This window comes from Metarhizium robertsii (genome assembly GCF_000187425.2).
Source record: "Metarhizium robertsii ARSEF 23 chromosome Unknown MAA_Scf_5, whole genome shotgun sequence".
Taxonomy (NCBI): domain Eukaryota; kingdom Fungi; phylum Ascomycota; class Sordariomycetes; order Hypocreales; family Clavicipitaceae; genus Metarhizium; species Metarhizium robertsii.
Window position 1 is genome coordinate 3747817 of NW_011942193.1, and position 26171 is coordinate 3773987.

At 54.1% G+C, this 26171-nt stretch overlaps 8 protein-coding genes across 8 annotated transcripts; 7 read left to right on the plus strand and 1 right to left on the minus strand.

Moving 5' to 3' along the window:
- Window positions 1–145: 145 nt before the first annotated feature.
- MAA_06896 (MSF membrane transporter) lies at window positions 146–1513 on the plus strand (the record flags this gene model as incomplete). Its single annotated transcript, XM_007824894.1, has 2 exons — window positions 146–536; window positions 603–1513. The coding sequence occupies 2 exons, from the start codon at window positions 146–148 to the stop codon at window positions 1511–1513; spliced, it is 1302 nt and encodes a 433-aa protein (XP_007823085.1).
- An 859-nt stretch (window positions 1514–2372) lies between these two features.
- Window positions 2373–3424, plus strand: MAA_06897 (hscarg dehydrogenase; the record flags this gene model as incomplete). Its single annotated transcript, XM_007824895.1, has 3 exons — window positions 2373–2546; window positions 2602–3022; window positions 3099–3424. The coding sequence occupies 3 exons, from the start codon at window positions 2373–2375 to the stop codon at window positions 3422–3424; spliced, it is 921 nt and encodes a 306-aa protein (XP_007823086.1).
- Window positions 3425–5947: 2523 nt separating this feature from the next.
- Window positions 5948–6985, plus strand: MAA_06898 (class III chitinase ChiA2; the record flags this gene model as incomplete). The annotated part of the gene is made up of 1 exon (XM_007824896.1): window positions 5948–6985. One exon carries the CDS (start codon window positions 5948–5950, stop codon window positions 6983–6985), a length of 1038 nt encoding a protein of 345 aa, XP_007823087.1.
- Window positions 6986–7658: 673 nt separating this feature from the next.
- Window positions 7659–8494, plus strand: MAA_06899 (Glutamine amidotransferase type 1; the record flags this gene model as incomplete). Its single annotated transcript, XM_007824897.1, has 3 exons — window positions 7659–7860; window positions 7918–8144; window positions 8198–8494. The coding sequence occupies 3 exons, from the start codon at window positions 7659–7661 to the stop codon at window positions 8492–8494; spliced, it is 726 nt and encodes a 241-aa protein (XP_007823088.1).
- Window positions 8495–8960: 466 nt separating this feature from the next.
- On the minus strand, window positions 8961–10844 carry MAA_06900 (Zn(2)-C6 fungal-type DNA-binding domain protein; the record flags this gene model as incomplete). The annotated part of the gene is made up of 2 exons (XM_007824898.1): window positions 8961–9788; window positions 9843–10844. 2 exons carry the CDS (start codon window positions 10842–10844, stop codon window positions 8961–8963), a joined length of 1830 nt encoding a protein of 609 aa, XP_007823089.1.
- A 3653-nt stretch (window positions 10845–14497) lies between these two features.
- MAA_11286 (nacht nucleoside triphosphatase) lies at window positions 14498–19282 on the plus strand (the record flags this gene model as incomplete). The annotated part of the gene is made up of 2 exons (XM_011413266.1): window positions 14498–15226; window positions 15470–19282. 2 exons carry the CDS (start codon window positions 14498–14500, stop codon window positions 19280–19282), a joined length of 4542 nt encoding a protein of 1513 aa, XP_011411568.1.
- Window positions 19283–20975: 1693 nt separating this feature from the next.
- MAA_06901 (creatine transporter) lies at window positions 20976–23121 on the plus strand (the record flags this gene model as incomplete). Its single annotated transcript, XM_007824899.1, has 3 exons — window positions 20976–21086; window positions 21173–22642; window positions 22720–23121. The coding sequence occupies 3 exons, from the start codon at window positions 20976–20978 to the stop codon at window positions 23119–23121; spliced, it is 1983 nt and encodes a 660-aa protein (XP_007823090.1).
- A 1131-nt stretch (window positions 23122–24252) lies between these two features.
- MAA_06902 (uncharacterized protein) lies at window positions 24253–25350 on the plus strand (the record flags this gene model as incomplete). The annotated part of the gene is made up of 1 exon (XM_007824900.1): window positions 24253–25350. The coding sequence occupies one exon, from the start codon at window positions 24253–24255 to the stop codon at window positions 25348–25350; it is 1098 nt and encodes a 365-aa protein (XP_007823091.1).
- Between the last annotated feature and the right edge of the window lie 821 nt (window positions 25351–26171).

Below are 26171 nucleotides of genomic sequence, written 5' to 3' on the forward strand. Positions count from 1 at the left end.
GCCGACGTTCACGCACCCCCTCGCCCACGTGCGGACGAGCGAGGCCGAGCTCGTGGGCTTCGAAGGGCCCGACGACCCGTACCACCCGCTCAACTGGGCGACGCACAAGAAGGCGTCGACGACGCTGCTGTACGGGCTCGTGACCATGACGGCGACGTGGGCGTCGTCGGCGTACTCGGCGGGCACGGGGCAGATTGCGCGCGAGTTCGGCGTGGGCACGCAGGTCGCGACGCTGGGCACGACGCTGTACCTGTTTGGCTTCGGGCTCGGGCCGCTGCTGTGGGCGCCGCTCAGCGAGGTCTACGGGCGCCGCGTCGCCGTCCTGGCGCCCATGTTTGTCGCCGTGTGCTTCAGCTTCGGCAGCGCCGCGGCCAAGGACCTGCAGACGCTGATGCTGACGCGCTTCTTTGGCGCGTTTTTCGCCTCGGCGCCCGTCACCAACACGGGCGGCGTGCTGGGGGACCTGTACACGCCGGCGTGGAGGGGGATCGCCATGGCGGGCTATGCCATGGCCGTCGTCGGCGGTCCGGTGCTGGGTATGTGAGGCATCATTGATATATGAAGACTATATATAAAGGTACTCGACATGCTGACCGCCGCAGGACCCATCGTCTCGGCCGCCGTCGTCGAGCAGCCGTCCCTCGGCTGGCGCTGGACCGAGTACCTCACGGGCATCCTCCAGGTGGTGGTGCTCGGCGCGGCGCTCGTCTTCATCGACGAGAGCTACCCGCCCAAGCTGCTCGTCTACAAGGCGCGGCGGCTGCGGCACGACACGGGCAACTGGGCGCTGCACGCGCAGTTCGAGGAATGGGACGTGGGCGTGGGCGAGCTGGCGCGCAAGTTCCTCCTGCGGCCGGTGCAGCTCCTCTGCACGCCCATCTGCTTCCTGATGGCGCTCTACGCCAGCTTCTGCTACGGCATCCTGTACATGCAGCTGGGGGCCATCCCCATCGTCTTCGGCGAGCTGCGCGGGTGGCGGCCGCTGGTGGCGACGCTGCCGTTCCTGAGCATCCTCGCCGGCGCCGCGCTCGGCTGCGGCCTCAACGTGTACAACCAGACGCTGTACAACCGCGCCTACCACGCCGCCGGCGACCGCGCCGTGCCCGAGAAGCGCCTGCCGCCCATGATGCTGGGCTCGCTGCTCTTCAGCGCCGGCCAGTTCGTGCTCGGCTGGACCGCGCGCCCGTCCGTCCCCTGGATCGCGCCGTGCCTCGGCCTCGCCATGCTCGGCGCCGGCTTCTTCACCATCTTCCAGGCCGCGCTCAACTACCTCGTCGACACGTTCCAGGCCCACGCCGCCTCGGCCGTCGCCGCAAACACCTTTCTGCGCTCGTGCTTTGCCGGCGCCTTCCCGCTCGTCGTCGGCCCGCTGTACCACAACCTCGGCGTCGGGCCGGGGTCCAGCATCACCGCCGGGTTTGCGGCGCTGCTGATCCCCGTGCCCTTTGTGTTTTACCGGTACGGCCGCCGCGTGCGCGCCAAGTCCAAGTGGTCTCGGAAATCCGTCTTTTGAGCAATGCAAGCTCCTCTTGATAGTAATGATGATGAATACGTCCCACGTCTTGCATGCTCTCACTGTCTACGTGTGGAGGCTGGTGCGGACCCTGGCCTGCGTTTTGTTTGCTCGCATGCCATCACGCTTTGTAGTCGATAACATGAGTTACATGACTAGTATCGTCGAGACGTCATCTTATCCAGGCACCGGCTGACAACGCACCTCACTGTAACCCCGGGATCTGACAAATGCACTTGCGTTTGACTGCCGACAAACTCTGGCAGCTCAGTCTATCCTGTGCACGAACTCCATGTCTACTCTCCTTGCTTTGCGGAGATGAACTTGCGCGCAACTGGCTGTTCGCTATCCTCAGAGATCCGAAGACCGAGTGGCTGAACAAAATATGTGGTTCTGCCGCCGTGAAACTAGTCGATCAATGCTACATCAGCCAGCAGCGTGCATAAAGCGCGAGCAGCGAGGATCCACAATTCGATCTGGAACAAACTCGCCAAGCTTGTCAACGGGCATCGTCAGTGGGAACAGAGGCTGATTAATTCGTGTGTAATCAAATCCAACCTCGACGCCGTCGGGTCGTCGCAGGCGGCAGAACCTCGTGGAGGAGTCTGCCTCTCCGAACCAGGCATCGAGACGTGCGTGTCTGCACAATTGACGCTTTACAGATTGGGGATTCTGCATGCGGAGTCGTCTTGAGGAAAAGTATAAAATATGGGCAAAGACGGCCGACGTCAACTCGTATACCTTCCAAGGCAGTACAACCATTGACCCCTCATCTTTACCGACCTTGTGACAACACTCCCATTGTAGCTCTCAAACTCATCGAGACCTTTTTATCTAACAAAAACCAAACTTATTCAAAATGTCCAAAATCTTTACCGTCTTCGGCGCCACCGGCAACCAGGGCGGTTCCGTCATCAGAGCCGTCCTCGCAGACCCCGTCCTCTCCAAGGAATACAAACTCCGCGGCGTCACGCGCGACGTCAGCAAACCGGCCGCGCAGGCCCTGACGGCCAAGGGCGTCGAAATGGTCAAGGTACGCTGAAATACACCAAGTCCCCATGTCCACAGGCAGCTAACCCGCTCCCCAGGCCGACATGTCGTCCCCCGAAGCCGCCGCGCCCGCCGTGCAAGGCGCCCACTCCGTCTTCATGGTGACCAATTTCTGGGAGAGCATGTCGGACAAGATTGAAATCGCGCAGGGCAAGGCCGTCACCGACGCCTCCAAGGCCGCCGGCGTCAAGCACCTCATCTTCTCGTCCCTCATCAACGTCACCGACGCCAGCAAGGGCCGCCTCGCCCACGTCACCCACTTTGACGGCAAGGCCAAGATTGAGCAGTACATCCGCGGCAGCGGCCTGCAGTCGACCTTTGTCCAGCCGGGCCTCTTCATGAGCGGCTTCTTCGGCTTCATCCGGAAGCAGGATGATGGTAGTTTGGCCTGGGCCATGCCCGAGGGCGTCAAGGCTGACCAGGCGCAGATTCCGCTGTTTGACGCGGCCGCCGACACGGGTGAGTAGACGGTGTGCCTTGAAAAAAAGCAAAAATGAAGAATTGGAAATTTGCGTCTGATGCGTGTAATCGACAGGTATTTTTGTCAAGGCTGCGCTGAGGAGCACCGCCGACGGCAGGGTGATTCGCGCCGCTACGGATTACTACACCCCGTCGCGTATCGTGTCTGAGTTTGAGGCCGTCACGGGCAAAAAGGTTGCGTTCCGCGAGGTGCCGCACGAGGCGTTCAAGGCGGCCCTCCCGCCGGCCGCGGCGCAGGAGTTGCTGGAGAATATGCTCCTGCTGCAGGAGCCGGGGTACTATGCTGGCGCGGATCTCAAGGACAGCCTGGCGCTCTTGGGACAGGATAAGCCGACTACGTGGAAGGCGTTTGTGGAGGAGAACAAGGCCAAGTGGGAGTAGACTGGTTCTTGATGGGAATGAATACTCGTGTGTGCGACTAGACTGGCAAACGAGGCTCGACTATCCTACATTGTTCGGTTCATGTATCTGGCTGATTTGGAATGAAAGTAGTGGATGAGGCCCGACTATGAGTTTGTGACATTGATTAAGAGTGACAAGTCTATGGTGACTGAGTCGTGAGAGTTTATTACCGTGACGGCGAGCAGGTGCAAAACACAGACGGCTACATTTGTACGCATTGACAAGTCATGCAAAGCCCATTGTCTGAACAGAGAAAAGTGGAAGCAGCACTTGAGGACATGATTCGCAACATTATAACGGTGCCCTCAGTGCTGTGCTAGGAGGAGCAACTCTAGCTGGCTGATATTGCCGACCTTGTATCGAATACCACCCGCGCGAGCCTGTGCAACTCAACCCACGCCAAGTGCGATACAACTGAATGTAATCTAACGTACCGTGGACGTAATCGTGCACACCGTCGTCTTGGTTACATGTCGGCCCGCCGGCAATCCCAATGTAACCGAGACCGCACGGCAACATGCTAGATCAACGCCGCATCGAGTCCCCATGCAAGAGTCGTGAACAGGGAACATGGCCAGTGTTTGGTTGCACAAGGCCGTCCGATGCTGCATTCCCAAGCGCGGATGTAACAGTCTGGCAGAATATCTACCCGCCGCCAAGTATACACTACTATACCGTCAATACATATCTGGTAGTATAGTATAGGATTGATAGTATAAATCCCGATAGCCAGGTACCGGTCTGGCGAACTATATTTCGCCTCTGCACATGCCCTCGCAGGACACATTTCCGCACATGCCTTGTTGCTCTGGGCGAACCCGGATCATCCCAGACGACTGACTATTGGCAGCGTTCATCCAATGTCAGCCGGCCGTGCAGCCACGATACAGGCCGCAGATCTTGCACGGAACAAGGCCGTGTTTCAGAACCTGCATCTCGGCACGAGGTGCCACCAGGGGCCACTACAACCACCCAGCGAGTCGGACGAGGCAGCGGCGGCCCTTGTAGACTCGACTACATACATATGTAAATCTGTTGAAGTGGCTACTCCGTGAGCACCGCCTTTTGACAGCTCTGACGTGGCTGGGGGCCGGGTGCACGGCATATTGTCCCACGGGGCCCAGGCACCATGGCCGACCGCGTCTCAGCAAGCGCCGCCAGACATGCAATCAGAGCACAGTGTTGAAAGACTTGGACCTCAAGTGCTCGTTCGAGGACATCACTGAACAAGGTGCTGCATCCAAACATGCAGGACCTGCCCCTGGTCATGGTGGCCGGAAACCGGCACAGTCAACGGGGCGTGCAGGATGCAGGACTGGGTGTCATGGATTTGACCCTGGCCGGGGACGTTGCCGGGCGGTTTCCTGCCGTTCACCTCTCCGCATCACAACGCCAAGGCGAGGCTTTGAATGGGCGGCGTTTGATTCCTACGCGAGTGCTTCTTGTGATTTCTGGCGCCTGCTGAGCCGCGACCATGTCCTACCGCTCGAGCTCGAGACTGTCATCTGCACGATGAGAAGATGGGGGGCGCATTTGTTCTCCTGACGCGAGAAAAGGCTTCGGTCCTCGCCAATAGCCATGGCCGAGCTGCGAATATTGAAGACGACGGGGCCAGCCTCAAGGGCCGCGAGGATGGCTGCCCAAAAGGCCGCTGTTGCCGCTGGCCAATATCCTGAAGCTGCCTGGCTAGCCTTTTGCCTAATCAGGCATCAATGTCAGCAGTGAACGAAAAGGCTTATAGTTGCGGCGCTGTTTCGTTGGCCATGTCGGAAATGGTCATGTTGACGAAGCGGAACTTGACACCGTATCCTGAGTAGTAGACGGGTGCTCATGATTACAAACAGCGTCACCAAGTTCAGATAATGTGGAGGAACATGGCTATTTGCTGCATGAGCAGGGCCGTAAGAATGACCCAAATACACTAGAAGCCGCAAATAATGCCAGCAAGGAACTGGTAGTATCGAACCCTTTGAGCTATCCCGCACTCGATCTATTCGCAAGGATTCCCCCCGGCATCATACGACAAAAAAGAAACGACGTCGGGGGCCGACGGCCGCCACAACTGGCCTTGGGGGAAACGCAATCCTCCTTGTTTCGTCATGATGCCCGCATCGACGGGACGCTGTAGGGGGCCAACCGGACCAAGGGCCCATTCGACAGGCCTTTGGATATGAGCACAACGTTGACCTGTAACACTTTTTACTCGGGGCATCACGCGGAGGATCTGGAAGGACTCATGACCCCTGAGGCTTGAACCAGGCGCTTCCAGAGACCAGGTCAAGAGACACCCGTGCATATAAATTGGGCAGACCGCCTCATCCCGAGTTGGAGATGTGCAAGCCCTTCGACTTGTCTTCGCGCAAACATACAACCAGAGATCCTTGATGGGTCTCGTCCCTTCCTTTGCCCTCTTCTAAATTCCCTTCATTGTACATATTACCAAGCGTTACAAAGCTCCTCTTCCATATCCACAAGTTGATCTTGACCAACACCACCATCACGATGCCCTCCCTCTTCAGCACCCTCGCAAGCCTCGCGCTGCTGGCCAGCACCAGTCTTGCCGCACCGCTCGCACCGCTCGCACCTCGCGCCCCAGGCGCCCAGAACGTCGTCTACTGGGGCCAAAACGGCGGCGGCGTCGTCGAGAACAACGCCCTCGCAGCTGACTGCACCGCCTCGTCCGGCATCGACATCATCGTCCTCGCCTTCCTGTACCAATACGGCAACGGGCACACGATCCCCTCCGGCACCATCGGCCAGTCGTGCTACATCGCCCCCTCGGGCGAGGGCCAAAACTGCGACGCCCTCGCCAAGGCCATCGACACCTGCCGAACCAACGGCGTCAAGGTGCTCCTCTCCCTGGGCGGCGCCTCGGGCGCCTACTCGCTCACCTCGCAGCAGGAAGCGGAAGCCATCGGCCAGAACCTCTGGGACGCGTACGGCAAGCCCGGCTCCAACGCGGCCGTCCCGCGCCCCTTTGGCAACACCTCGGTCGACGGGTGGGACTTTGACATTGAGAGCAACGCCGGCAACGGCTTCTACCAGTTCATGATTGCGAAGCTGCGGGCCAACTTTGCCTCGGACCCGGGGCGCGCGTACCTCGTCACGGGGGCGCCGCAGTGCCCCATCCCGGAGCCCAACATGAATGAGATTATTACCAAGGCGCAGTTCGACTATCTATGGGTGCAGTTCTACAATAACCCGGGGTGCTCGGTCGACGGGACCATCAACTTTGCCGAATGGAAGAGCAACGTGGCCGGCACGCCGTCGGCCAATGCCAAGATCTTCATTGGCGTGCCGGCCTCGCCGCTCGGCGCGACGGGCACGGCCTCCGGCGCCAGGTACTACCTCGAGCCGGGGAAGCTGGCGGCCCTCGTGGGCCGGTATAGTAGCGATCCCGCGTTTGGCGGCGTCATGATGTGGGCGGCGGGCTTTTCGGACGCCAATGTGCGTGATGGGCGGACGTATGCCCAGGTGGCCAAGGCCATTCTGGCCAATGACACGGCTGTCCCGACGGATGTTGATGCGAGCGCTTGCTAGATAGAGCTGTTCTGCTGGGCGGATACTTGCTTGGTGGGGATGTAGGCCTTTTTTCTTGGGTGCCGTCAGATTGTGCCGGGCGCTGGTGTATATATTCTTGTGTACTTGTGTTCAAATACCACCGTTTGAGAGCCGATGAGTTGCAGATGAGCGGTGTTATCAGACTTGCTACTCACTTATACGCAGCCGGGGCCAACCAGAAACAAGCCAAACGCCACGAGTGACCAGACATCAATATCAATATCAACTTTCTTTTTAATTTCCCTCCGGGGGCCCTGCCGGGGGCCGCCTGCAGCGGGCTTCCGCCTGCGGCGAGCATAGATTTATTTACATATACGTAGTCAAGGTGACTCAACATGGACATTGTCCTTCAGTCTGGTGGCCCGCGGCTCCTCCGCCACGGACCGCGCCTACCGGATCCAGTCCCTCCAGCCCAATCACATCCGTTGCCGCCCGGCTCAGCTCACGCGGGCGGCGCCGTGGAAGCGGTATCGGGTCCAGATGTCAAGCGAGGTGCCTGGTCAAGGGCGCGTTGCCGTCAACATTGAACGCATCCACACGGCACAAGCACCTATATAACCATTGACTGTATCAACTACAAAGTACACAGCCTAGCCGTAGTCTGTCCAACCAAACCTGACTTCTTACAATTCACCCACCACACCCTCACAACATGCCGTTCCGACTCGCCGTCCTCGAGTGCGACACGCCCGTCCCCGGCGTCGAAAAGGAACGCGGCTCGTACGGCGCCATCTTCGAGACCCTGCTCTCCAACGGAAAGAGCGTCGACTTCCGCCTGCTCAAGTACGACGTCGTCCGGCAGCACACGTACCCCTCGACAGGGGACGTCGACGGCATCCTCATCACCGGAAGCAGTTGCGTCAATCCCCCGTCGCCATCCCCTAACACAAACACCAGCTAACTCGCCGCAGAGCACACGGCCTTTGCCGACGACGCCTGGATCGTCCAGCTGGTGTCCTACATCCGCGACGTGCTAAACACCTCGCGCACCCCCGTCGTAGGCATCTGCTTCGGCCACCAAGTCATTGCCCGCGCGCTGGGGGCCACCACGGCCGTCGCCCGCGGCGGGTGGGAAGTCTCCGTCTCGAGCGTCGACCTCAGCCCCGACGGGCGGAAGCTATTCGGCGCTTCGTCCCTGGTATGTCCGCTGCAACTTGTCGGAGAAACAGACCATTCGCTGACGCAGCCTAGAACCTGCACCAGATGCACCGCGACGAGGTGGCCAGCGTGCCCGAGGGCCTCGTCTGCCTCGGCAGCAGCGCGCGGTGTCCGGTGCAGGGCATGTACAAGCGCAAGGCGGTCTTGTCGCTGCAGGCGCACCCCGAGTTTGACGGCTTCATCATGGAGCAGATTCTGCGGGCGCGGCGGGACCAGGGGATTTTTGGGGACGACATGTTTGGCGAGGCTGTCGGGAGGGCGGGCGATGCGCATGACGGGACCTTGGTGGCCGGCAAGATTTGGGACTTTTTCCTGGATGCTGTTGCTTGAAGATGGGGTTGGCTGGCGTGTTTCTGCGGTCTGGTGCGAGTATATTCAATGTTTAATGTTGTGACAACATTTCCAAGTGTCTGTTGCCAAGTCGTTGCCTCTGCATCATTCTTGAATCTCGTGCTTTCCTGATATTACGTCCCAGAGTCGAATCGCTTTGTTATATGCCGATTTTGACTACATTAGCAATTCGACTCTGGCTGGCAGGTCCCCGAGCAGCGGCATATCCTGTAACGGAACGTGGGCGTTCCTTCGTCCTTGACCCTCGGCATGTCCTGATAGTAACCGAGCGGGCGTAGGCAATGTCCGCAGAACTGGCCATCCTCCATTCCTTGCTCAAGCGAGGCGTTTGAACAGCCTATTGTATCATCCCACTTTTGACCAGAGTATGTGTATGCTCCGACAACGTCGCTCTCACGCTTCAATGGTGCCACGAGCAACGATACAACAATGACACCACTAGCCCTCACGCAAACGATATCCAAATCTCGTACCGCTGCATCACCGCCCGCAGCGTCCACGGACTAATATCCCCGGGGTCCTGCTCCCAAACGTGCTCCAGCAGCGCCAGCGTCTGCCGCATGTTCCCCAGCCCAATCGTGTCAATCATGGTCTCCAGCCGCGCCCTCAACGCCTGCTGCACATCCACGCTCGTCGTGCAGCATCCCACGACGGTCAGCGGCCAGCAGAGACTGGTATTGACCCTCTCGGAAGCCGGCAGCTGGCCCAGCAGCGCGACGGCCTCGAGCACGGCGCCGTTCATCAGGTCGCCGTGCATGGTCTGCCGCGCCGGCGCCTGCTGCGGCGTGCCAAAGATGCTCCAGAGGTACAGCAGCGCGGCCTGCTTGAACACGAGCCCGGCCAGCTGGCTGCTGGTGCTGGCCAGAAGGGACGGCGCGAAGCCCAGGATCTGCGACTGCAGCAGGCCAAACGTGATGATGTCGTCGGGCGACGCCGACGCCGCCCCCGTCCGCAGCATGCTCTGCCCGAGCTGGAACACCTGCGGTATCAGCGTCAGCATCTCCAGCCAGCTCCCGCAGAGCTGGCCCGTGTAGTTCTTGTCCAGGAGCTGCTTGGCCGCGTTTTCGATGGCCGGGCTCAGCGCGGGTTGCGACCCGCCGCGCGCGTCTTTGGAGATCATGCTGCACGCCACCATGTGCATGTAGTACTCGACGAGGAAGTCGGGCAGGTCGTCGCTGGCTTCTGGTCGAGATTGGCTGAGGAGGCTTGTGAGGAGCGATTTCGACGCCGCCAGATGGTCGAATATCGTGCCGCGCACATCGCCTCGGGCAACCTGCAAGTTTTACGTCAGCCCGTGTAATCACTCTTGGATGGCGTCGACTCGTACCTCTGTCAGACATAGAATGAGACTGCCGACCGTCACGACAAGATTGGTGCCTTCTTTGCCGGACACGTACTCCCCCACGAGGTTTCTAAACATGCGCAGCGAATCTGCGTAGTATCGGGTGGCCACCTCGCCGCCCGATACGCACTGCTTGGATGACTGCCGATGCACCGCGCTCTGCGCCAGTATGAGATGCAACACCAGAGGGTCGGAAAAAGCAAGAGGGATGAGCTTCGCAACAAAGGGGTTGATGTCTGTCGACCCGTTGCCCATGCTGTTGGCCGTGCGCTCGAGGTAGTAGCTCAGCAGCTCGAACGAGTCGTGGCCATGCGACGGCAGCAGGCTCATGTTCATGGGGATGTTGTCGTGCAGATAGAGGCCGTCGCCGCTGAAGCTCTCCCGGCCCGAGACGAATGCGAACGGCGAGAGGGCAGACACGTCCGACATGCGCCGCTGCTGCAGGGCGGCATCCACGTCGAGGGCGACCAGACTCCCAAACGACGACAATGGAGACGCCGGAGACACTGCCTCGTCCAACTCGTCCGGCATCTCGTCGCCGTTTCGGACGCTGTCGCCGCCGGCCCTGGACGAAGACCCGTCCGACGATCCATCGGAATATCGTCGCGCAGCCGAGCTCTCGGCATCATTCGGCAACACACCCTCCGATCCAATGCTCCCGTGCCGCGGAGACGCCGTCAGCTGTAGCCGCTGCAAGGCCGGGCTCACTGGCGATTGTACGTCGTCCGGCCTGGGCGAGCGCGGGACAGGCGTTGCCGCCGCCGCCGCAGCAGAAGCGGCAGGTTTTGACGTCGTCGACGCAGCTCTCTCCCGGCCACGCGGCTGTCCTTGTGCTTGCTCCCGTGCCGGCAGCTCGGCCGGCCATGTGCACTCCAGCTTGTTTCGCTTGCACCCGCTGCAGACGGGCTTTTCCTCGTTGCACTTCTTCTTGCGGCGCCGGCAGGTGAAGCAGCCGGTCCTGCTGCGGATGATGGGCACAGCCCTCATCGTGGGAGATGGTGCATGAGAGGAAGTGTCGTTTCGTCTGCGAAGCCGAATGTCTTTACGGATGGGGTTTCTGGGACGAACTTTGTCACGGAGTACGTCGCGCGCAAGTCTCCTCAATATTCTCCAAACTGCCCTGGCAACTCGCCACGAACAAAATCCACGAGCCCCAGAAACCCTTTACGATAAGGAACACCAATCCCGACTGTGGCTCTTCTGCGAGGCGTTTTGCGGGGCGTACGAAGTCCGGGTTAGTGCTTCGGTGGCCTCAAATCGTCAACGTGGTTCCACATCCACATGGATGGATGGAGAGCACGAGAGAAGCCGTTTGACTCGCTTGCCGCTAGGATGCGGCTGATGGTCCGGTGAGCAGTAGACTGGCTGGGAACATGTTGGGGAGCTTGAGGGGTTGCGCCACACGTTGTAGGGTGGAACGGGCAAGCCGGATATCGACTACGACGAGCTGTTCATGACGCCGGCTACAGTAGATAGCTCCAGGTCATTACGGATTGTCTCCGCATTTGCTTTGGAGCGGCAGCGAAAATCCGGGGTACGGAGATTGGTGCCGTTGAGATGGTTCTCGTGACGCATAATAGCCTTGGATCTAGTACTCCGTAAAATGATATGGCAAACCTATCTCGGCACAGGTCGAAGTAGCGACTATGACGACGACATAGGGATTGGCTTGGAACAAACTAGCTTTACCAACGTCTTTGCGAGATGCCTTTTGACGTTCTATCGTGCTTGATAGGAAAGGCTACACTCACTTCTCCTTATCATGGCCAAACCCGTTCCGCCACAAAACTTGAAGAAACTTGAAAGTCTGCGAGGCAAAACCACAAGTACCAGTAACTTTACCCCGTTAGCATGCTTTTTAAACTGGCCAACGATGCGACGGACCGCGGCGGGTCCTGCAGTCTTCAGCCACTTGAATTACATACCGCGCTGGGAATGTGGGCCATTAAGCCTCCCATGTTGTCTCGACTACTTTGCAATCTGAGCTTCTAGCGTGTTTCTAGAGTCAGATAGACCCTTTGGATCGTACGAGGACTTGTCAACACGTGGATCAAGCGACGGCAAATAGTCTCCGAGAACTATGCAAGTTTGGTCAAACCCGAGAAGACCGACACACGTTTAGATGAATCACTGTGTTGGTACTCGGCCTCGTTCTGCCATGATTTTGGGGCATAACTCTTGGCAATAATGTCCCAAGACGGCTTAGATTCTGAGTAATGCAATGCTTTTAATCTGGCGCTGGGAGACGGCTTGGCAACAAGCTAGTCGAGTGCTTTTTGATGGTCATCTTGACTCTTTTGTGTGTGCTTTGTCTTTGGTCATTCCATCATCGGGCGTTCTGCTTACCCACCTTCTGTGACAAGGGTTCAATATAGAAGGCTTGGAGCAAAGGCTCAATTTTAAAGATAATATTGAATCTCAAAGGGGGCTAAAGGTCCTTGGTTTTCAAGACGAAGAGAGGCACAGTTGACCACTTTATATACATGAAGGAAGCGAGCGCCTGTGCCTAGGGCTCTTGCCCAGTCATGTGTTTAGGCTGTGTAACCAGATGTCATTTGTCGGTGAAGCCCCTTTGTTGGGCTTCGAAGTTGTTGGGCCTTTTCCGTGCAACACCTTGGCTTTGACGAGCCTCGGTCCCCAACGGCGTCAAAATATTCTCCAGAGACATGTCTAGAGGTCTACAGGTAAACAGCCCAGAAAAGAAGCGAGAAGTATCTCAGGGGGCCTGATTGCAATACATTTCAGCAGAGCAAGGATAAGTGGGATGAAAGGCGTTTTAAACGCTTATTATGAAGTTGTAATTTTCAACTCATCCAATTGCTCGCACAAACATAAGTATGGGACAATGCAATTACCACCATGCGCCTGGCAGTGCCCAAACCAGAAAAAACTGCCATATGCTGCGTCATGCACCGTAAATTGTACACATAAATTTACATCGTTTATAAAAGGTTAGCTGGGTGAAACATAAGAAATGCCAAGCGTCCAAGTGGCTATTCGAGTTGAGTCAATTTACTCCAATTAGACCACAGGGCAAAAATTGTAGACGCCTACAGATTGTTACCGTAACAGCTATAATTATCATATTTAACTTAGCGTATCGGCCTTCACCACTATGTAATGGAGCACAAAGATCCAGAAATAGCAGTCATGGTCTGGTCGAATACTCCAGATATTCAGCCTATCAGTATGCCCTTTGGCTCTCTCCTCTCTCTGCGGCCCTCAGACCTCTAGGCTTTTTGGCGAGGGCTGAGATGACAAGGCTTAGGGTAATAATTCAATTCATCTAACAACAGCTTCCAGTATCAAAGATACTTGGGTTTCCTTGGGCTCCTTATCTTACAGGGCTTTTATTTATATTGAATAATAGTAAGCCTCGCGACTATAGCTCTCGTGTAACTCCCGTCGGGCTCAAAGATCGGCCCGTATCGTCCTGTTGTTGAGTCGAACAGGCGATAATTGACGGTCCAAGGGTCATGATGTTTTCTTTTTCTAGGGTTCAAGGTTAGGGATAGGATGAGGGTCATGACAGGGGTCTTCAGGGGTTCCAGCAAGGTATGAAAGGGGCCAATTTCCGGATTTCAGGGCCTTCATTCTAGATCTTCAGATTGACATGTCAAATACCACTATTTTGCTCAATTAATGTGCCAAAATCCACTGTGTATATTGCTGATAATAATTCCAACAGTTGTCAGTAAGACCCCTAGTCTTTGTCGATGGCTGGGATCACGAGGTTTAGGGTAATAACTTCATTTATCTAATAAGAGCCTCTAGTATTAAAACTCTTGGCTTTTTTTGGTTTCTTATATTAAAAGGTTTATATATATATAAAATAATAATAAACCTCGCGATTATAGCTCTCGTGTAATTATGGCTAAGCTCAAAGATCAGTTCCTATTGTCGTGTTGTATGAAAGTCTTGGGCCTACTAGCCGGGTATATCTCCGGACATCCTTCCGTTTTTGTAATATCGAAAAGAATTACTCCTTTGTCTGGGAAGAAGCTCCGTGTAGGTAATTATTATTCCGTACGTGGAGGAATATTAACCTATTCCTCTCCACCTATTCCTCCACGTGTGACAAGGGCAGGATAACTGGGCTCGGAACGTCCGTTTCAAGTATCAATTTAATAATCGACTATGATGTATCAAAAGTCATTGGTTTTCTAAGAGGTCATAAGGGACCGGAGGTCTCTATAAATACAAGAAGGCGATCAGGGCTAGTGTCTTTCGGCCGAGGCAGCGCTCGCTCAAGGTCTGTTTACGGCCTCTCGTGATACCTTTCTTTGTTATTGTGTAACCCTTGTAGTCCGATACCTTTGTACAGGCCTTCACTGTGTGACACCGCGACTGAGGGGAAGTAAGCGTGGCATATGCAGTGTCACATTGGGCATCAGCTGTCTCAAAACAACGCGCTCATTGGCGGGCGAAGTTGGATGCCTAACGAGTGACTAATCTTTCGGGCACGCCTTCGTCCCATCATGAATGTTGTTATGATTATTTGCCTCTGAGGAACCTGGCTCCCTATAGCTCGCTACTCATTGCTATTACACGCTTCATTAGACAATCCTTTATGCGCTTCTACGCCTACATGATCAAAGCAGAATCCCTCATTTTTGCTAGGAGACAACGGAAACATCCAAATGGCTTCCAGGAAAGACGCTCGCCTTACCCAGATTCACCCTTCACCCGATAGTAACATCGAGACCGACATTGACATTATCGCGATCCATGGCCTAGATACGAAAGCCCCAGAAACGTGGACATGGAGGGACCGCTGTCACCCGAAAAACAATGTTAACTGGCTGGAGCAGGAAGACATGCTCCCACACGAAGTTGGCAACGCACGGATCTTCGTTTGCAACTGGGAGGCCGAAATGTTCCAAAAGTCTACCCCTACCAATCTCGAAGAGTCCGCCCAGAGCTTCCTTCGCATTATGAGACAGCACCTGGAGCAAGGAGAACGCGGCGCGGCGGCAAACCCAGTCCTCTTTATCGCTTCTTGCTTTGGGGGCATTATTTTAATAAAAGCCCTCGAAATTGACGACACATGCCGAGAAAAGACATTGATAAAAGCGACGCGAGGAATCGTATTTCTTGCAACGCCATTCAAAGGCACTTCCTTCAAGGACGTACCTGATGCTGCTTTAAAAGCCGTAGCATTGTTTCGAGACCAGGCGTTAACAAATCTCATCGACTACGTGAACGAACCAAAATCCAACGCCAACGAACTGTTGAAACGATTTATTGACATAAAATCAAGAGAGTGCTATGAAGTCTGTGCCTTCTGGGAAGCTCGAGGAATCAGCCTTTTCAGCAAAATTTACATGGCTTGGCTGTTCTCTAAGCGGGCATTTGCGCTTTGGGGGTCCGTATTGATCTTGTTGCCAATAACAAGAGAAGTAGCATACAGGTTTCTCGCATTAACTAGTCCACCCACGAATGCTTTTTTTGCCACGAGATGGCTTTCAATCCTCCCGTGGCTGCTTGTTGCCTTTCTTTGTTGGCTTTTTGGATTCTACTTCTACAGACCCAAGCAGGCAAGTGTCAAACATTTTGAAACCTGAAGGTTTCCCACCTGTTCTTGTGTTGTGCGACAACTAACAGTTAGACAGTTGGTCGATGAGAACTCAGCAACAGCTGGTTGGACTTTCGGGGGTCAACGGCTCAACCGACCTCACGGTCGCATGAACAAGTTCAACAACCCTGAATGTCCAGACTACATGCAGGTTTCCAGAGAGATTCAGAAGATTTTGAGTAGCATTCGTAATGCGGAGACGCCACTAGATCGAGTCGACAGGCATATTATCGAACAATATCGAAGCGAGGGAGGGCGACGCCTCAATATTGAAAGGCTCTCTGGGCAGAGGTTGCCGATGGAAAAGTGTTATATTAATCTTGCTATTGTGGAAAAAGGTAGCAATATCTACGGTACCACCAATGATCGGCACGTGCATTCTCTCTTTGCCCGCCAGAGGGTTGAGACTCCGGCAGAGCACCTTCAAATCGAGCTATCAACAATCTTCAAGCACTGTCAAGGACCAAAAGATTTAAAACTATCCAGAAGAATATTGATTCGCGGACGTGCTGGAGTTGGTAAAACCACACTATGCAAAAAAATTGTCCATGAGTTTATTAATGGCTCTTTGAGCGAATGGAGAAACTTGTTCCAACGCGTCCTTTGGGTGCCATTGCGAAATCTGAAGGGCAGACACGACACGGATGGATACAACATGAGAGCTCTATTTAATCGGGAGTTTTTTTCTTCGGACAGTGACCTGGATTCTGCTGGAACACTGTTAAATGCAGTGGCCGCCGAGAGTGACAAAACTTTGTTTCTTCTTGATGGCTTGGACGAAGTATCCAATTTTCTAGCAGGTGATGATGTGTTGGGAAAGACTCTCAGGTGGCTATTAAATCGGCCCAACGTTATCATAACAGCCCGTCCAAGCGTCAACTTTCCCCAAGAGCTCCGGAAGCTTGATTTAGAGTTGGAAACGATCGGGTTCTACCCGGAACAAGTAGACGAGTACATCAAAATGGCTTTTACCGATCCGAGAAAAGAAGAAGGCAACAAAGGCAGCCCGTCAAATACAGTGGAGGATATTCAGCGTTTCCTTCAGAAGCACCAACTTGTCCAGAGTCTTATTCGCATCCCAATTCTACTAGATGCTCTTTGCCTTACATGGAGCGATACGATAGATGGACATGTACTAAATACTATGACCGGCCTATACCAAGCTATCGAACTAAACTTGTGGAGAAAGGACGTCCAAAGATTGAGCAAGAAACATGATGACCAGCCGATAAGCGCAGAGCAAATCAAATGCGCAACAGGAAGAGAAATTGAGAACTTTATTGGCAATGAGCTGTGTTTTCTTGAGTGTCTTGCATTCACTGGGCTATACCACGATGAAATACACTTTACGCGTCAACAGTTGGGCTGCATATCAGTCGAGTTAGGGGGAAAGTTGATGCTGGATAAAACGTTGCCATCGTTGTCCTTTCTGCGAACGCCAGGTCTTTCATCGGATCCAGCGGACCAGTCTTACCACTTTTTGCATCTGACTTTCCAAGAGTACTTTGCAGCTCGATATTTTGTACGGACGTGGAAGGAGAGTAAAGGGCCTCTCCAGGTACTTTCACTCCATACTGAGAATAGAACGCAAATCCTCCCCGCAGTGTTTCTACGAAAGAATAAGTATACTGCTCGCTATGATATTTTCTGGCGCTTCGTTGCTGGTCTAATTGATGCAGACGGCCAGGCACAGCAATTTATCGCCATGGTGGAGGAAGAACCATTGGACCTTTTGGGTCCAGCACACCAGCGACTAGTTATGCATTGCTTGAGTGAGATATCAAGCGACTTGCAGGGCCGCACTATTTGTAATACAAGTATGTTTGACTTTCGAGACACTCGAAAGCGCCTAGAAGAGAGACTAGGCAACTGGTTGATATTCGGATTAGACTACACGGGTGGCACTTATTTTACCTTCGAAGCAGAGACTCCAGTGCGTGTCCGGCGGGACATTTCGCTGAAGGGTCCTCCTGATATACGAGAAATCTTTTGGAGGTTTCGCCCCTTTGATTATGGGCGGATCACAGAAGATGTCCTGTGGGAGGCAGTTGAGATCGTCGAGAACCCAACAGAAAATGAAGACTTGCGATATTCTGCTGTCGAATTTTTAACATGTGGTAGATCTCTACCTGACTGGTTGATAGAGAAGCTCATGGCGTGGATTACAGATCCAGACTGTGATTCGCGTATACGAGACGTCGTGATTGTAGCGCTTAGGAGGAGCCCATGGCAAAATCAAGCAGCAAAGCTCATAAACTTACAAGAGATGAATGAAGCCGCTAACCGTATCATATCTATATTGAAACAACTTAGCCTACCTGACGAGCTTCAGCATGAAGTAGAAACGTGGTATTTCACTCAAGCAAAGCGCAGCATGCTAAGTGCTGCCGTGGACGTTTCTAGGGAATGGGAATGGCCGGATAATATTCAGCAGATATTAAAACTCCTATTGAAAAATGAGAATATGGACATACAACGAGCTGCAATCGAGGCGTTGAAGTTTTCTGCAAAGCTCTCCTCTACAACCTTGCAAGCGATATCATTACGGCTGAGAGACGAGGCGGCAGAGGTACGGAGAACTGTGATTCACATATTGGATAATCAATCAGATTTAGCAGACAACATCCTACAAGAAATGGCAACGCGGCTCGGCGACGAGGATGTCCTTGTACGAAAGGCCGCCGCAATAGCTCTTGCCAGTCGATCTAATTTAGCAGACGATGTCTTCAAGAAATTAGAAGCTCTTTTTGTTCAGGAAGAGGCAAGATTTCGCTTGGAGGTCATGGAACAGTTACCTGATTTTCTCTACTCGGGTAGAATCTTGCTAATGGTAGCTACACAGCTAAGCGATGCAGAGGAACTGAAGCACGCTGCTGTGGTCTTCCTCAAAAGACATGATCTCGAAATACCGGAATACATTCAAAGAAAAATAGTGGACATGGCTAGAAGTGGAAACGCAAAACTTCGAGCGGCCGCTATCGAAGTATTATGTTATCAACGAAAATTATCCCAAGAGGCCGAACAGCTCATATCAGAAGGGCTTGCGGATGCTAATAAAGAGGTTCGAGAAGCTGCCTTCGAGTCCCTGAGCTTTTTCTCCCTTCGGGGACTAAGCGCAAAGGCATTGAACGAGCTCAGAAATAAAGTATCAGATTTAACCATGAACAAGCGGCTGAGCCAACGAGAATCAGAAGGGGCAATCCGATTTTTGTGTCAAGAAGGCCTTTTTGCCGCCGATGTTGTGGACGTCAATCTTCTGGGCGTAATTGCAACAGGTCTTATATCTCTGGATGAAAGTTTGCGATTGGATGTTTGCAAGTGTTTAGAACGCCAGCCAAATTTGCCTGCAAGGATTCTGCAAATAGTAACAGATCGGCTCGAAGACGAGGATGAAGCCGTGAGAGCTTCTGCTATTACAAATTTACTCTCGCGCAAGGAAATGGACCAGTTCCTACCGGTGGAAACATTAAAGTCTACAAAATGGCAGCAAGTTTCAAAATTATATCTTGTTGACAGATTTAGGGGATTCAAAAAATTACCAAATGAAGTTTTCCAGCTGCTGACGTGCTGGCTTGAAGAGGGCTTTTCGATGGTAGAGTCACTCCTCTGGAGACACGAAGAGTTTTATAACAGCCTTCTAGTTGGGTCAAAGGCGCCGGTCCTGTACGAACCTCTTCTTCAAGCTAGCTTCGTTTACCCAATAAGCTTGTATGTCGAGGACGGCTACCTGTGCGTCAACAAACCAGAGGGAATAAGAAAAGGCCGTATTGACAATACTCGGTGCGACATCGTGGCGGAGATCAAGAAGAAACGGCCGCCAAACTACCCCTTGGCGGATAACAGGGGATAGGAAAACGAAAATGACTGCAAAGAAAGCCCCTTCTAGTCATATATCCCCTTCGAGCAGTTAAATCTGCAACAGTCACTCTTTCATTGATCAAGAACCAATCGGCAGTTTGTGCCAGTCGGTAGGTCTGTAGCTACTTCAGATCTACTAGCAAAGAAGTATAACTTATTCGGTTACAGGGCTGCGCCGGGTAGCTTAAGGGCCGGGCGGAGATATCTATCACCGTAACTCGATGTACTTCGATATCAAGACCAAAAGAGCACACTTATAAGCTGGATCCAGGGATATCCGGCCAGGAACCGCTGTTGCTGGATCTTTTTGATCCACCACTCAAAGGTCAGGCCCGATAAATACCATGATGTTTAAGGAGCTGGAAACTCCCATCTTTTAGGCTTCACACACTACGACCACAATGGAGGTATCGAGAGTATTAGATGCTTTTTATGCATACGGGCGATTACAGCTAGGAAGCTTAATATGAAAGCCTGCTAGTTGCAAGCAGCTTCCACACAAGGCCCCGTGGTACTCAGCTGACCAGACGAAGGGTAAACCGATGGAGGTACAAGATTGACCAACTTGTTTCTACTTTGTTTTCAACACCGCTATGAACTTGAGCGCCGTGAAAATTCCTTGAATGAATCTGATCGTATTGTTTACCAGCTGCAATAAAAAAAGTCAAGAAACTTCTGTTCGTGCAAATTGTTGTTATCTCGATTAATCACAACTCTCCCTCCACATAATTCTGCAACGACGAAAGCTTCCCTGTTCTCAAACTGTTGACTCTCATGTTATAATAGCGGGCTCTTGGCGGCGATGGCTGTGTCAATCTATGGCGTTAATCCCTGTAGATGACTTCTCCAAAACTGCCGCGGAATAGAGGGGACAGAGTTGGGGGAAAGCTTGGCTCTCCATGCCATTCGTGATACGCGCCCACCCATCTCCATACCAAGATGTCAAGCGTTTTACTGTTGTCATGGCTCGCCTTGGCCATGTAAGCGATCTCTATCGAGCGTCATACGTCTGCTTTGCTGCCTTTTCTCCATATCCCAAAGTTGTCTATATAGCACCCGAGAGCAAATAAGCCAGCGAGCTCTAGTATAATAGATACGCAGGCACCCTAGTGATGGATGGAGTCTGTGAACCAGGATGCTGCAAAAATCACGAGACACCCTGTCTATATAAGTGCGCGGTGTTTGCCCGCGTGCCCATTTTAAATGGTACCAAGTCACGATCGTCCCATTCAAGGCAGTAAACACCATGCGGTACATGAGCCCCAAGATGCCGTGGAGGCCATCCGGGGTATGGGGAAACCAGCGGGCATTTTACTGAGCATGGAGAGCATGAAGAAGGCAACGGCCAAGAAACCTCATTTAGGTCTACCCGAGTCAGCACTTGCTCTTGGCAATGCGCTGGTCATTTCCCCAAGCCGCCGAGGCTTGGCACAGCTCGAGAAGTATTCCTTCATGGTTTAGCTTCATAGAAGTCAAAGAGAAGCAAACGAGGTATGGAAACATGGCTGGATGATCCCAGCACGATACTTGTGGTCGCGTGAGCCGACATCCCGGCGAGTACTCCGTACCGGGAGGTCGGATACCATGTCGTTATTTAAACATGCGTCTGACCCTCCCCGTCCTTGGTAACCTATCTCGTACATGTTTCCATCGTCTTTCTAGAACCTGTCGCATTGCAAGGAACAATGGCGAGTAAACTGAAGAGCATCTTCAAGTTCCTCGCGCCAGACTCGGAAAAGGGCCAAGATGGGCGTGACGTGTGGTCGTCGAGGACGGCATTCGTGCTCGCAGCCATGGTGAGCACACCCTCAGTTAATCTTTCAACCCTTCATACAACCCTCAGACCGGTCCAGCGCCCTGATCATACTGACTGGGTACCTAGGGAGGCGCCGTCGGCCTAGGCAACCTCCTCCGATACCCGTCCGTCGTCTTCGCCAACAACGGCGTCCAGTGGTTCATCCCATACTTCCTCGCCCTCTTGTTCCTAGGGATACCGCTCTTGCTGCTCGAAATCTCCATCGGGCAAGCCTACCGCGGGGGCTCCGTCATCGCCTACAACTCAATCAACAAGCACACCCGGGGCGTCGGCTTCGGCGTCATCACGACCGGATACATTGTATCCACCTACTACGTGCCCATCCTGAGCTGGGTGATGCGGTACTTCCGCTCCTCCTTCCAGAGCCCGCTGCCATGGACAGGCCGCGGCAACGAGTTCTACACGCAAGATGTCATTGCCAACGCGGCTCCCGTCCCCGGCACAACCAGCGGTGGCACAGTCACATCCTACACCCAGTACCCGGGGACTGGGTTCGTCGGAGAGACAGTGGGCTGGTGCGCGTTCATGTGGCTGGCCGTGTATCTCTGCCTGTTCAAGGGCGTCGGCGTGACGGGCCGCGCGGTCTACTTCACCATGGGCCTGCCCGTGGTGATGATGTTTGTGCTCATGGGCCGCTCGCTGTCGCTGCCCAACGCCATGGACGGCGTGAGGCTGTACTTTGCCGAGTGGCACGGCGACAAGCTGGCCGGCGGGCAGATATGGCAGGCGGCCTGCGGGCAAATCTTCTTCTCCATCGGCGTCGGCTTCGGCTACTTCACGGCCTATGCGTCCTACAACAGCCGCTACTCCAACGCCGTCCAGGACGCCGTCATCATCTCCCTCTGCAACTCTATGTACGAGATACTGGCGGGCTTTGCCGTGTTTGGAATCGTCGGCTTCTTGGGCCTCCGGCCCCAAGACGACGTTCAGCTCACCACCTTCTCCGTCGGGTTCCTCACCTATCCTCTGGCTATTGCCGAGATGCCGGGGGCCAATGTCTGGGCGGTCTTGTTCTTCTTGACTCTGGCGTTTCTGGGCTTGAGCTCGGCCTTTGCCCTCACCGAGTCCATGGTCACGCTGCTCTGTGACTCGGACCTGAGTAAGAGGTTTCCTCGAATCGTCATTTCCACCGCCGTTATTGTCATTTCATTCCTCTTATCTCTAATGTACTGCTCTTCCTTTGGCTTCTATCTTTTAGACGCCATGGACACTTGGATCAACAATCTTTCACTCCTGTTTGTTGCCTGGTGTGAGGGCATGGTGTGCACCACGCTATATAGACACAGGGATGTGTATAAACAGGTTGGCTGGGCGGCGTTTTTGGTATATACAGGTTGCTACCTCATGGCCATGGTGCTTGGCGTTGCCGTTGGCCACTCTGTGAGCCCAGTTGCCGGAGCCGGTGTGGGATTCGGTCTCTTCATTGTCGGCGCGGTGGTTTCTGTCCTTGTTGCAAAGACTCCCGACTCTGTTCCTCCAGTGTTCTGGGGCAAGAGCAAATGGTTAAGCAGGTTTTGGTGGGTTGCTTTTTATTCGGTAGGCTTTTGTTCTTTGCCAATTTGATGTTTCGCCGCTTCTCCTTATAACTCTCTAATGGCATGCTTGAAATACAGGGCAATCAACTTACGCGCGACCTCAACGCGGTCATAGCAACCGGGAAGAACTGGAGCATCCCCGTCTTCTGGGCCCCCGTCATTCGCTACATATCATGTCCTATTCTTTCCATCATCATGTCTTTCGCGTATCCAGCTTTCTACAAATTGCGGATGGACCCTCTGCACATCTTTGCATTCGCAGTCGCGCATGTGATAATGGTCATTGTGGTGGTTGGCCTCATCTTCCCACGAGCATTTGACATTTTCATCCCTCCCAAGCGACGGGAGAACGAGAGCATGGCGTACGCTCCCCAAGTCACCATCATGGGGGTCAGTGATGGTAGCGCGGCCACAGAGGCTGGGGAGGGTAGAGACGAAAGCCAGGAGTTTGGTAGCAAGGGATTGGAGGAAAGCAAGTAAAGGATATATCGGTAGCTCGACATCAAGGGCAGTAGAACATTCAATCTGACGAGGGATCAGCATTCTGTGTATATAAACATCTTGGTGGTAACTGGCTCGTGAGCAGTTTGCTCGGCAAGGGAGATAGATTCTCCAGTCGAGTCAAGTATTCAATGCAGACCACAAGACTCTGCCAAATCATCGCAATCAACTGTATGCTGTTCCCCACATCAGACAATCATGAGCGCCTTGTCCCTGCCCTTGGGCGACGCCCGGAAATGGAACTAGCCGGTGGCATTCATTCTTTGCCAGGAACCAAATCCACCTACGTCGTCGGCGGGCAGTCCGTCAGATTCAGTGATGACCGAATGGCACCTCCGGGTTTTCTGTCGCGTCATGCCGAAGGAGCAAACACTTGGCGACGTTTTCACGGCCCATCATGGACCATGCTGGACGGGCTGTGCTCGGCAGAAGTGCACCCGGGCAGCCGTTGAGCAATGGCATGGCTCAATTTGCGGCAAGATGAAAATGGCACTAGCATCCGCCACCGGACTTCACCAGGGTGACATGGTTGCGTGAGCCTTGGCTGGTCACAAGCCACCTGCTTTCTGCCTGTGCTGGATCGGCAGCCCAAGGTTCCGGATGGTGGAAAGGCTTTGACAGGCTGAATGGGACTTGAGTTCAGATGGACGCGCCACTGATGAGCCCGGGCGGCGTTGGCTTGCTGTTGGCGTAAAAACCAGACTGAAATGGACCGAGTAAGATGGCGGTTACTCCGTAATCAAATGGCATGGAACTCAGCCCCGCTCCCCAATTCATGCTGACGCCCTCGCCCGCAGCGTCTTGAAGTCAAGCCTTTGGGCGTGTTTCCCTCTGGTGCCGTCTGGTGCTTGGACTCGCGGTCGGCCTGCGGTAGATGGATGCCCTGATACATGGGGACTTCATTTCTCAGCCGTGAAACATTGAAACCTGGGCTTGACCCTTCCATAAAATTGGGCCGGTGATTTGCCTTTAAAGTTGGTTCTTGCCCAAACCATAATATAGACCCCCGCGATCGCACCTTCCTCGCATTCTGCGACCGGATCCCAAATTTCATCCACATTCGCCTCCCCTCGGAATCCCCCAGCAATCTCCTGCCAGGCCATGTCCAACATGCTTCGCAAAAAAGATGTCTTTACGGTGATAACCCCGATTCCCGGCTTCATCCCGCGCCAGCTTGCGCTCGATATCCTCCATTCGCACAGCGAAGTCATCACCCTCAATCCGCTCGTCCTCGAGCACAAGCCCATCTCGGCCCCGAGAAATGCCGCCGCCGACGAGTTCTACAGCACTTGGTACGAGATCACCCAGCGCATCCAGTTTGTCCCCGGCGTGGGAAACCTGGGCTCTGGCAAGATTACCTTTACCGGCTGCTTTCACGACATGCCGTGGGGTTTGCAAACCCACGTCTACGCCCCGTTCAACGTCGATATGCGATCCAAGTACCAGATTGGCGGCAACCAACCTGGTCTCGAGCCTCCCGAGCAGCGCGAGCTTGGCCTCGGGGCCCCGGCCGATGGGCTTTACCTTCGAGAGGATATCGAAATCAAGTGCAACATTGCCATGGTCAGCTTTGTCAAGTCGCAGGCAAAGGCCGCAAACAAGGCCATGGTGCAGCGCATTGTCAAGAAGGCCGAGCTGCTCGACGCCGGTGTTCTCAAGGCCATGATGGAGGATGGCAAGTTGAAAACCATCAACCCCAATGATCGGTCCAGGCTCGATCGAACCAGCACCGTGAGCTATAGCCACAGTTCCGGCATGCCTAGTCCACCGGCGGCTTTCCAGCAACCGCAACCTTTGCCATATCAACTGCCGGCTTCCCCGTCACATCCGTACCACACCCAGCAGATGTACCAGGCACAAGGACAACCTGCGCCGTACAATTACGACAAGTATACGCCGCCGGTACCGTCTGCGCCCGTAGAGCTGCCCGCCGACATTCAACAATACCAATATTACCACAGCCAACCCCAATCTCGGTCTCCCCAACTTCAGGAGTTTACCCCCAACTATCGACAGTCCGCATCTTCGTCCGACCCCCGGTGGTCGCTAGGCCAGCCTAGTCCGTCACTGGCTGATACACATCGCACCAGTGCCAGCTCCGTGCTCAGTGGTGCCGGCAGTTTTGGTCATCCATCACCAGGTCTGCAGAGGACAGCATTCGCGCCAGAGTTGGCTGCTCACACGGAATCAAGGGACGAGCACAAGTGAATCTGAAACTGTCACACAACAACCATGAACCCTCTAGTCCAGGTCACGGCCTAGGGTCTAACCACTACGCGCACAAAAAGATGCCTCCCTGCAACAGGTGCTCTAGGACGAGGAAATCCGCCCTATTGCGGCCATATGGCCTAGCCATCTAGTCGGACTCGTCAGTGAAACACACTCAACTTTGCCCATCCGGCCGCGTTTTCACCGAGTCGTTTCCGGTATTGCATCGGATGCATTGCAATGGCGGGCTTCAATGTACTGACACCATATGCTGGATGGAGACATTGGCTTGGTGAGATGCGGTCCTGCGGCGGCCTACCCTTTGGTACATCAGCCAGATATTTGGCCGCTCTCCCGGAGGCCTACATATGCGATGTCAGGGGAGGATTGCGCACATGAGCTACGAGCCTGAGTGTCGCTACAATGTCAACTTCGGTCTTTCAAGCCGATAGAACATGATGCCAGCTCCAGCACGCATGTGCAATGCGCCCCTGAGAACGCCTGGTGTCTATCCATGCCTTCCGAATCGGCCATGGAAGAAACACAGGATACCTCCCACGTTGAAAACAGCCACGCTTAACAAACTACGTCGAGGTTTGTGGCATTACTATGAAGCATGTCCTGCGCTTCACACGCCACGCCTATTTGTAATGGATGTAAGAAATAAGATGGTCAGGCAGACGTTGCGGAAAGCGGCTGCAACCGCATATTTGTGGCTACTAGACGGCAAAGGCCAACAGGATGAAAAGTGGTCAGTCTTTTGGATGAAATATGGCCGGGGCCGCGAACCGTTGGAAATATCCATGAGCAGATTGTCCAGT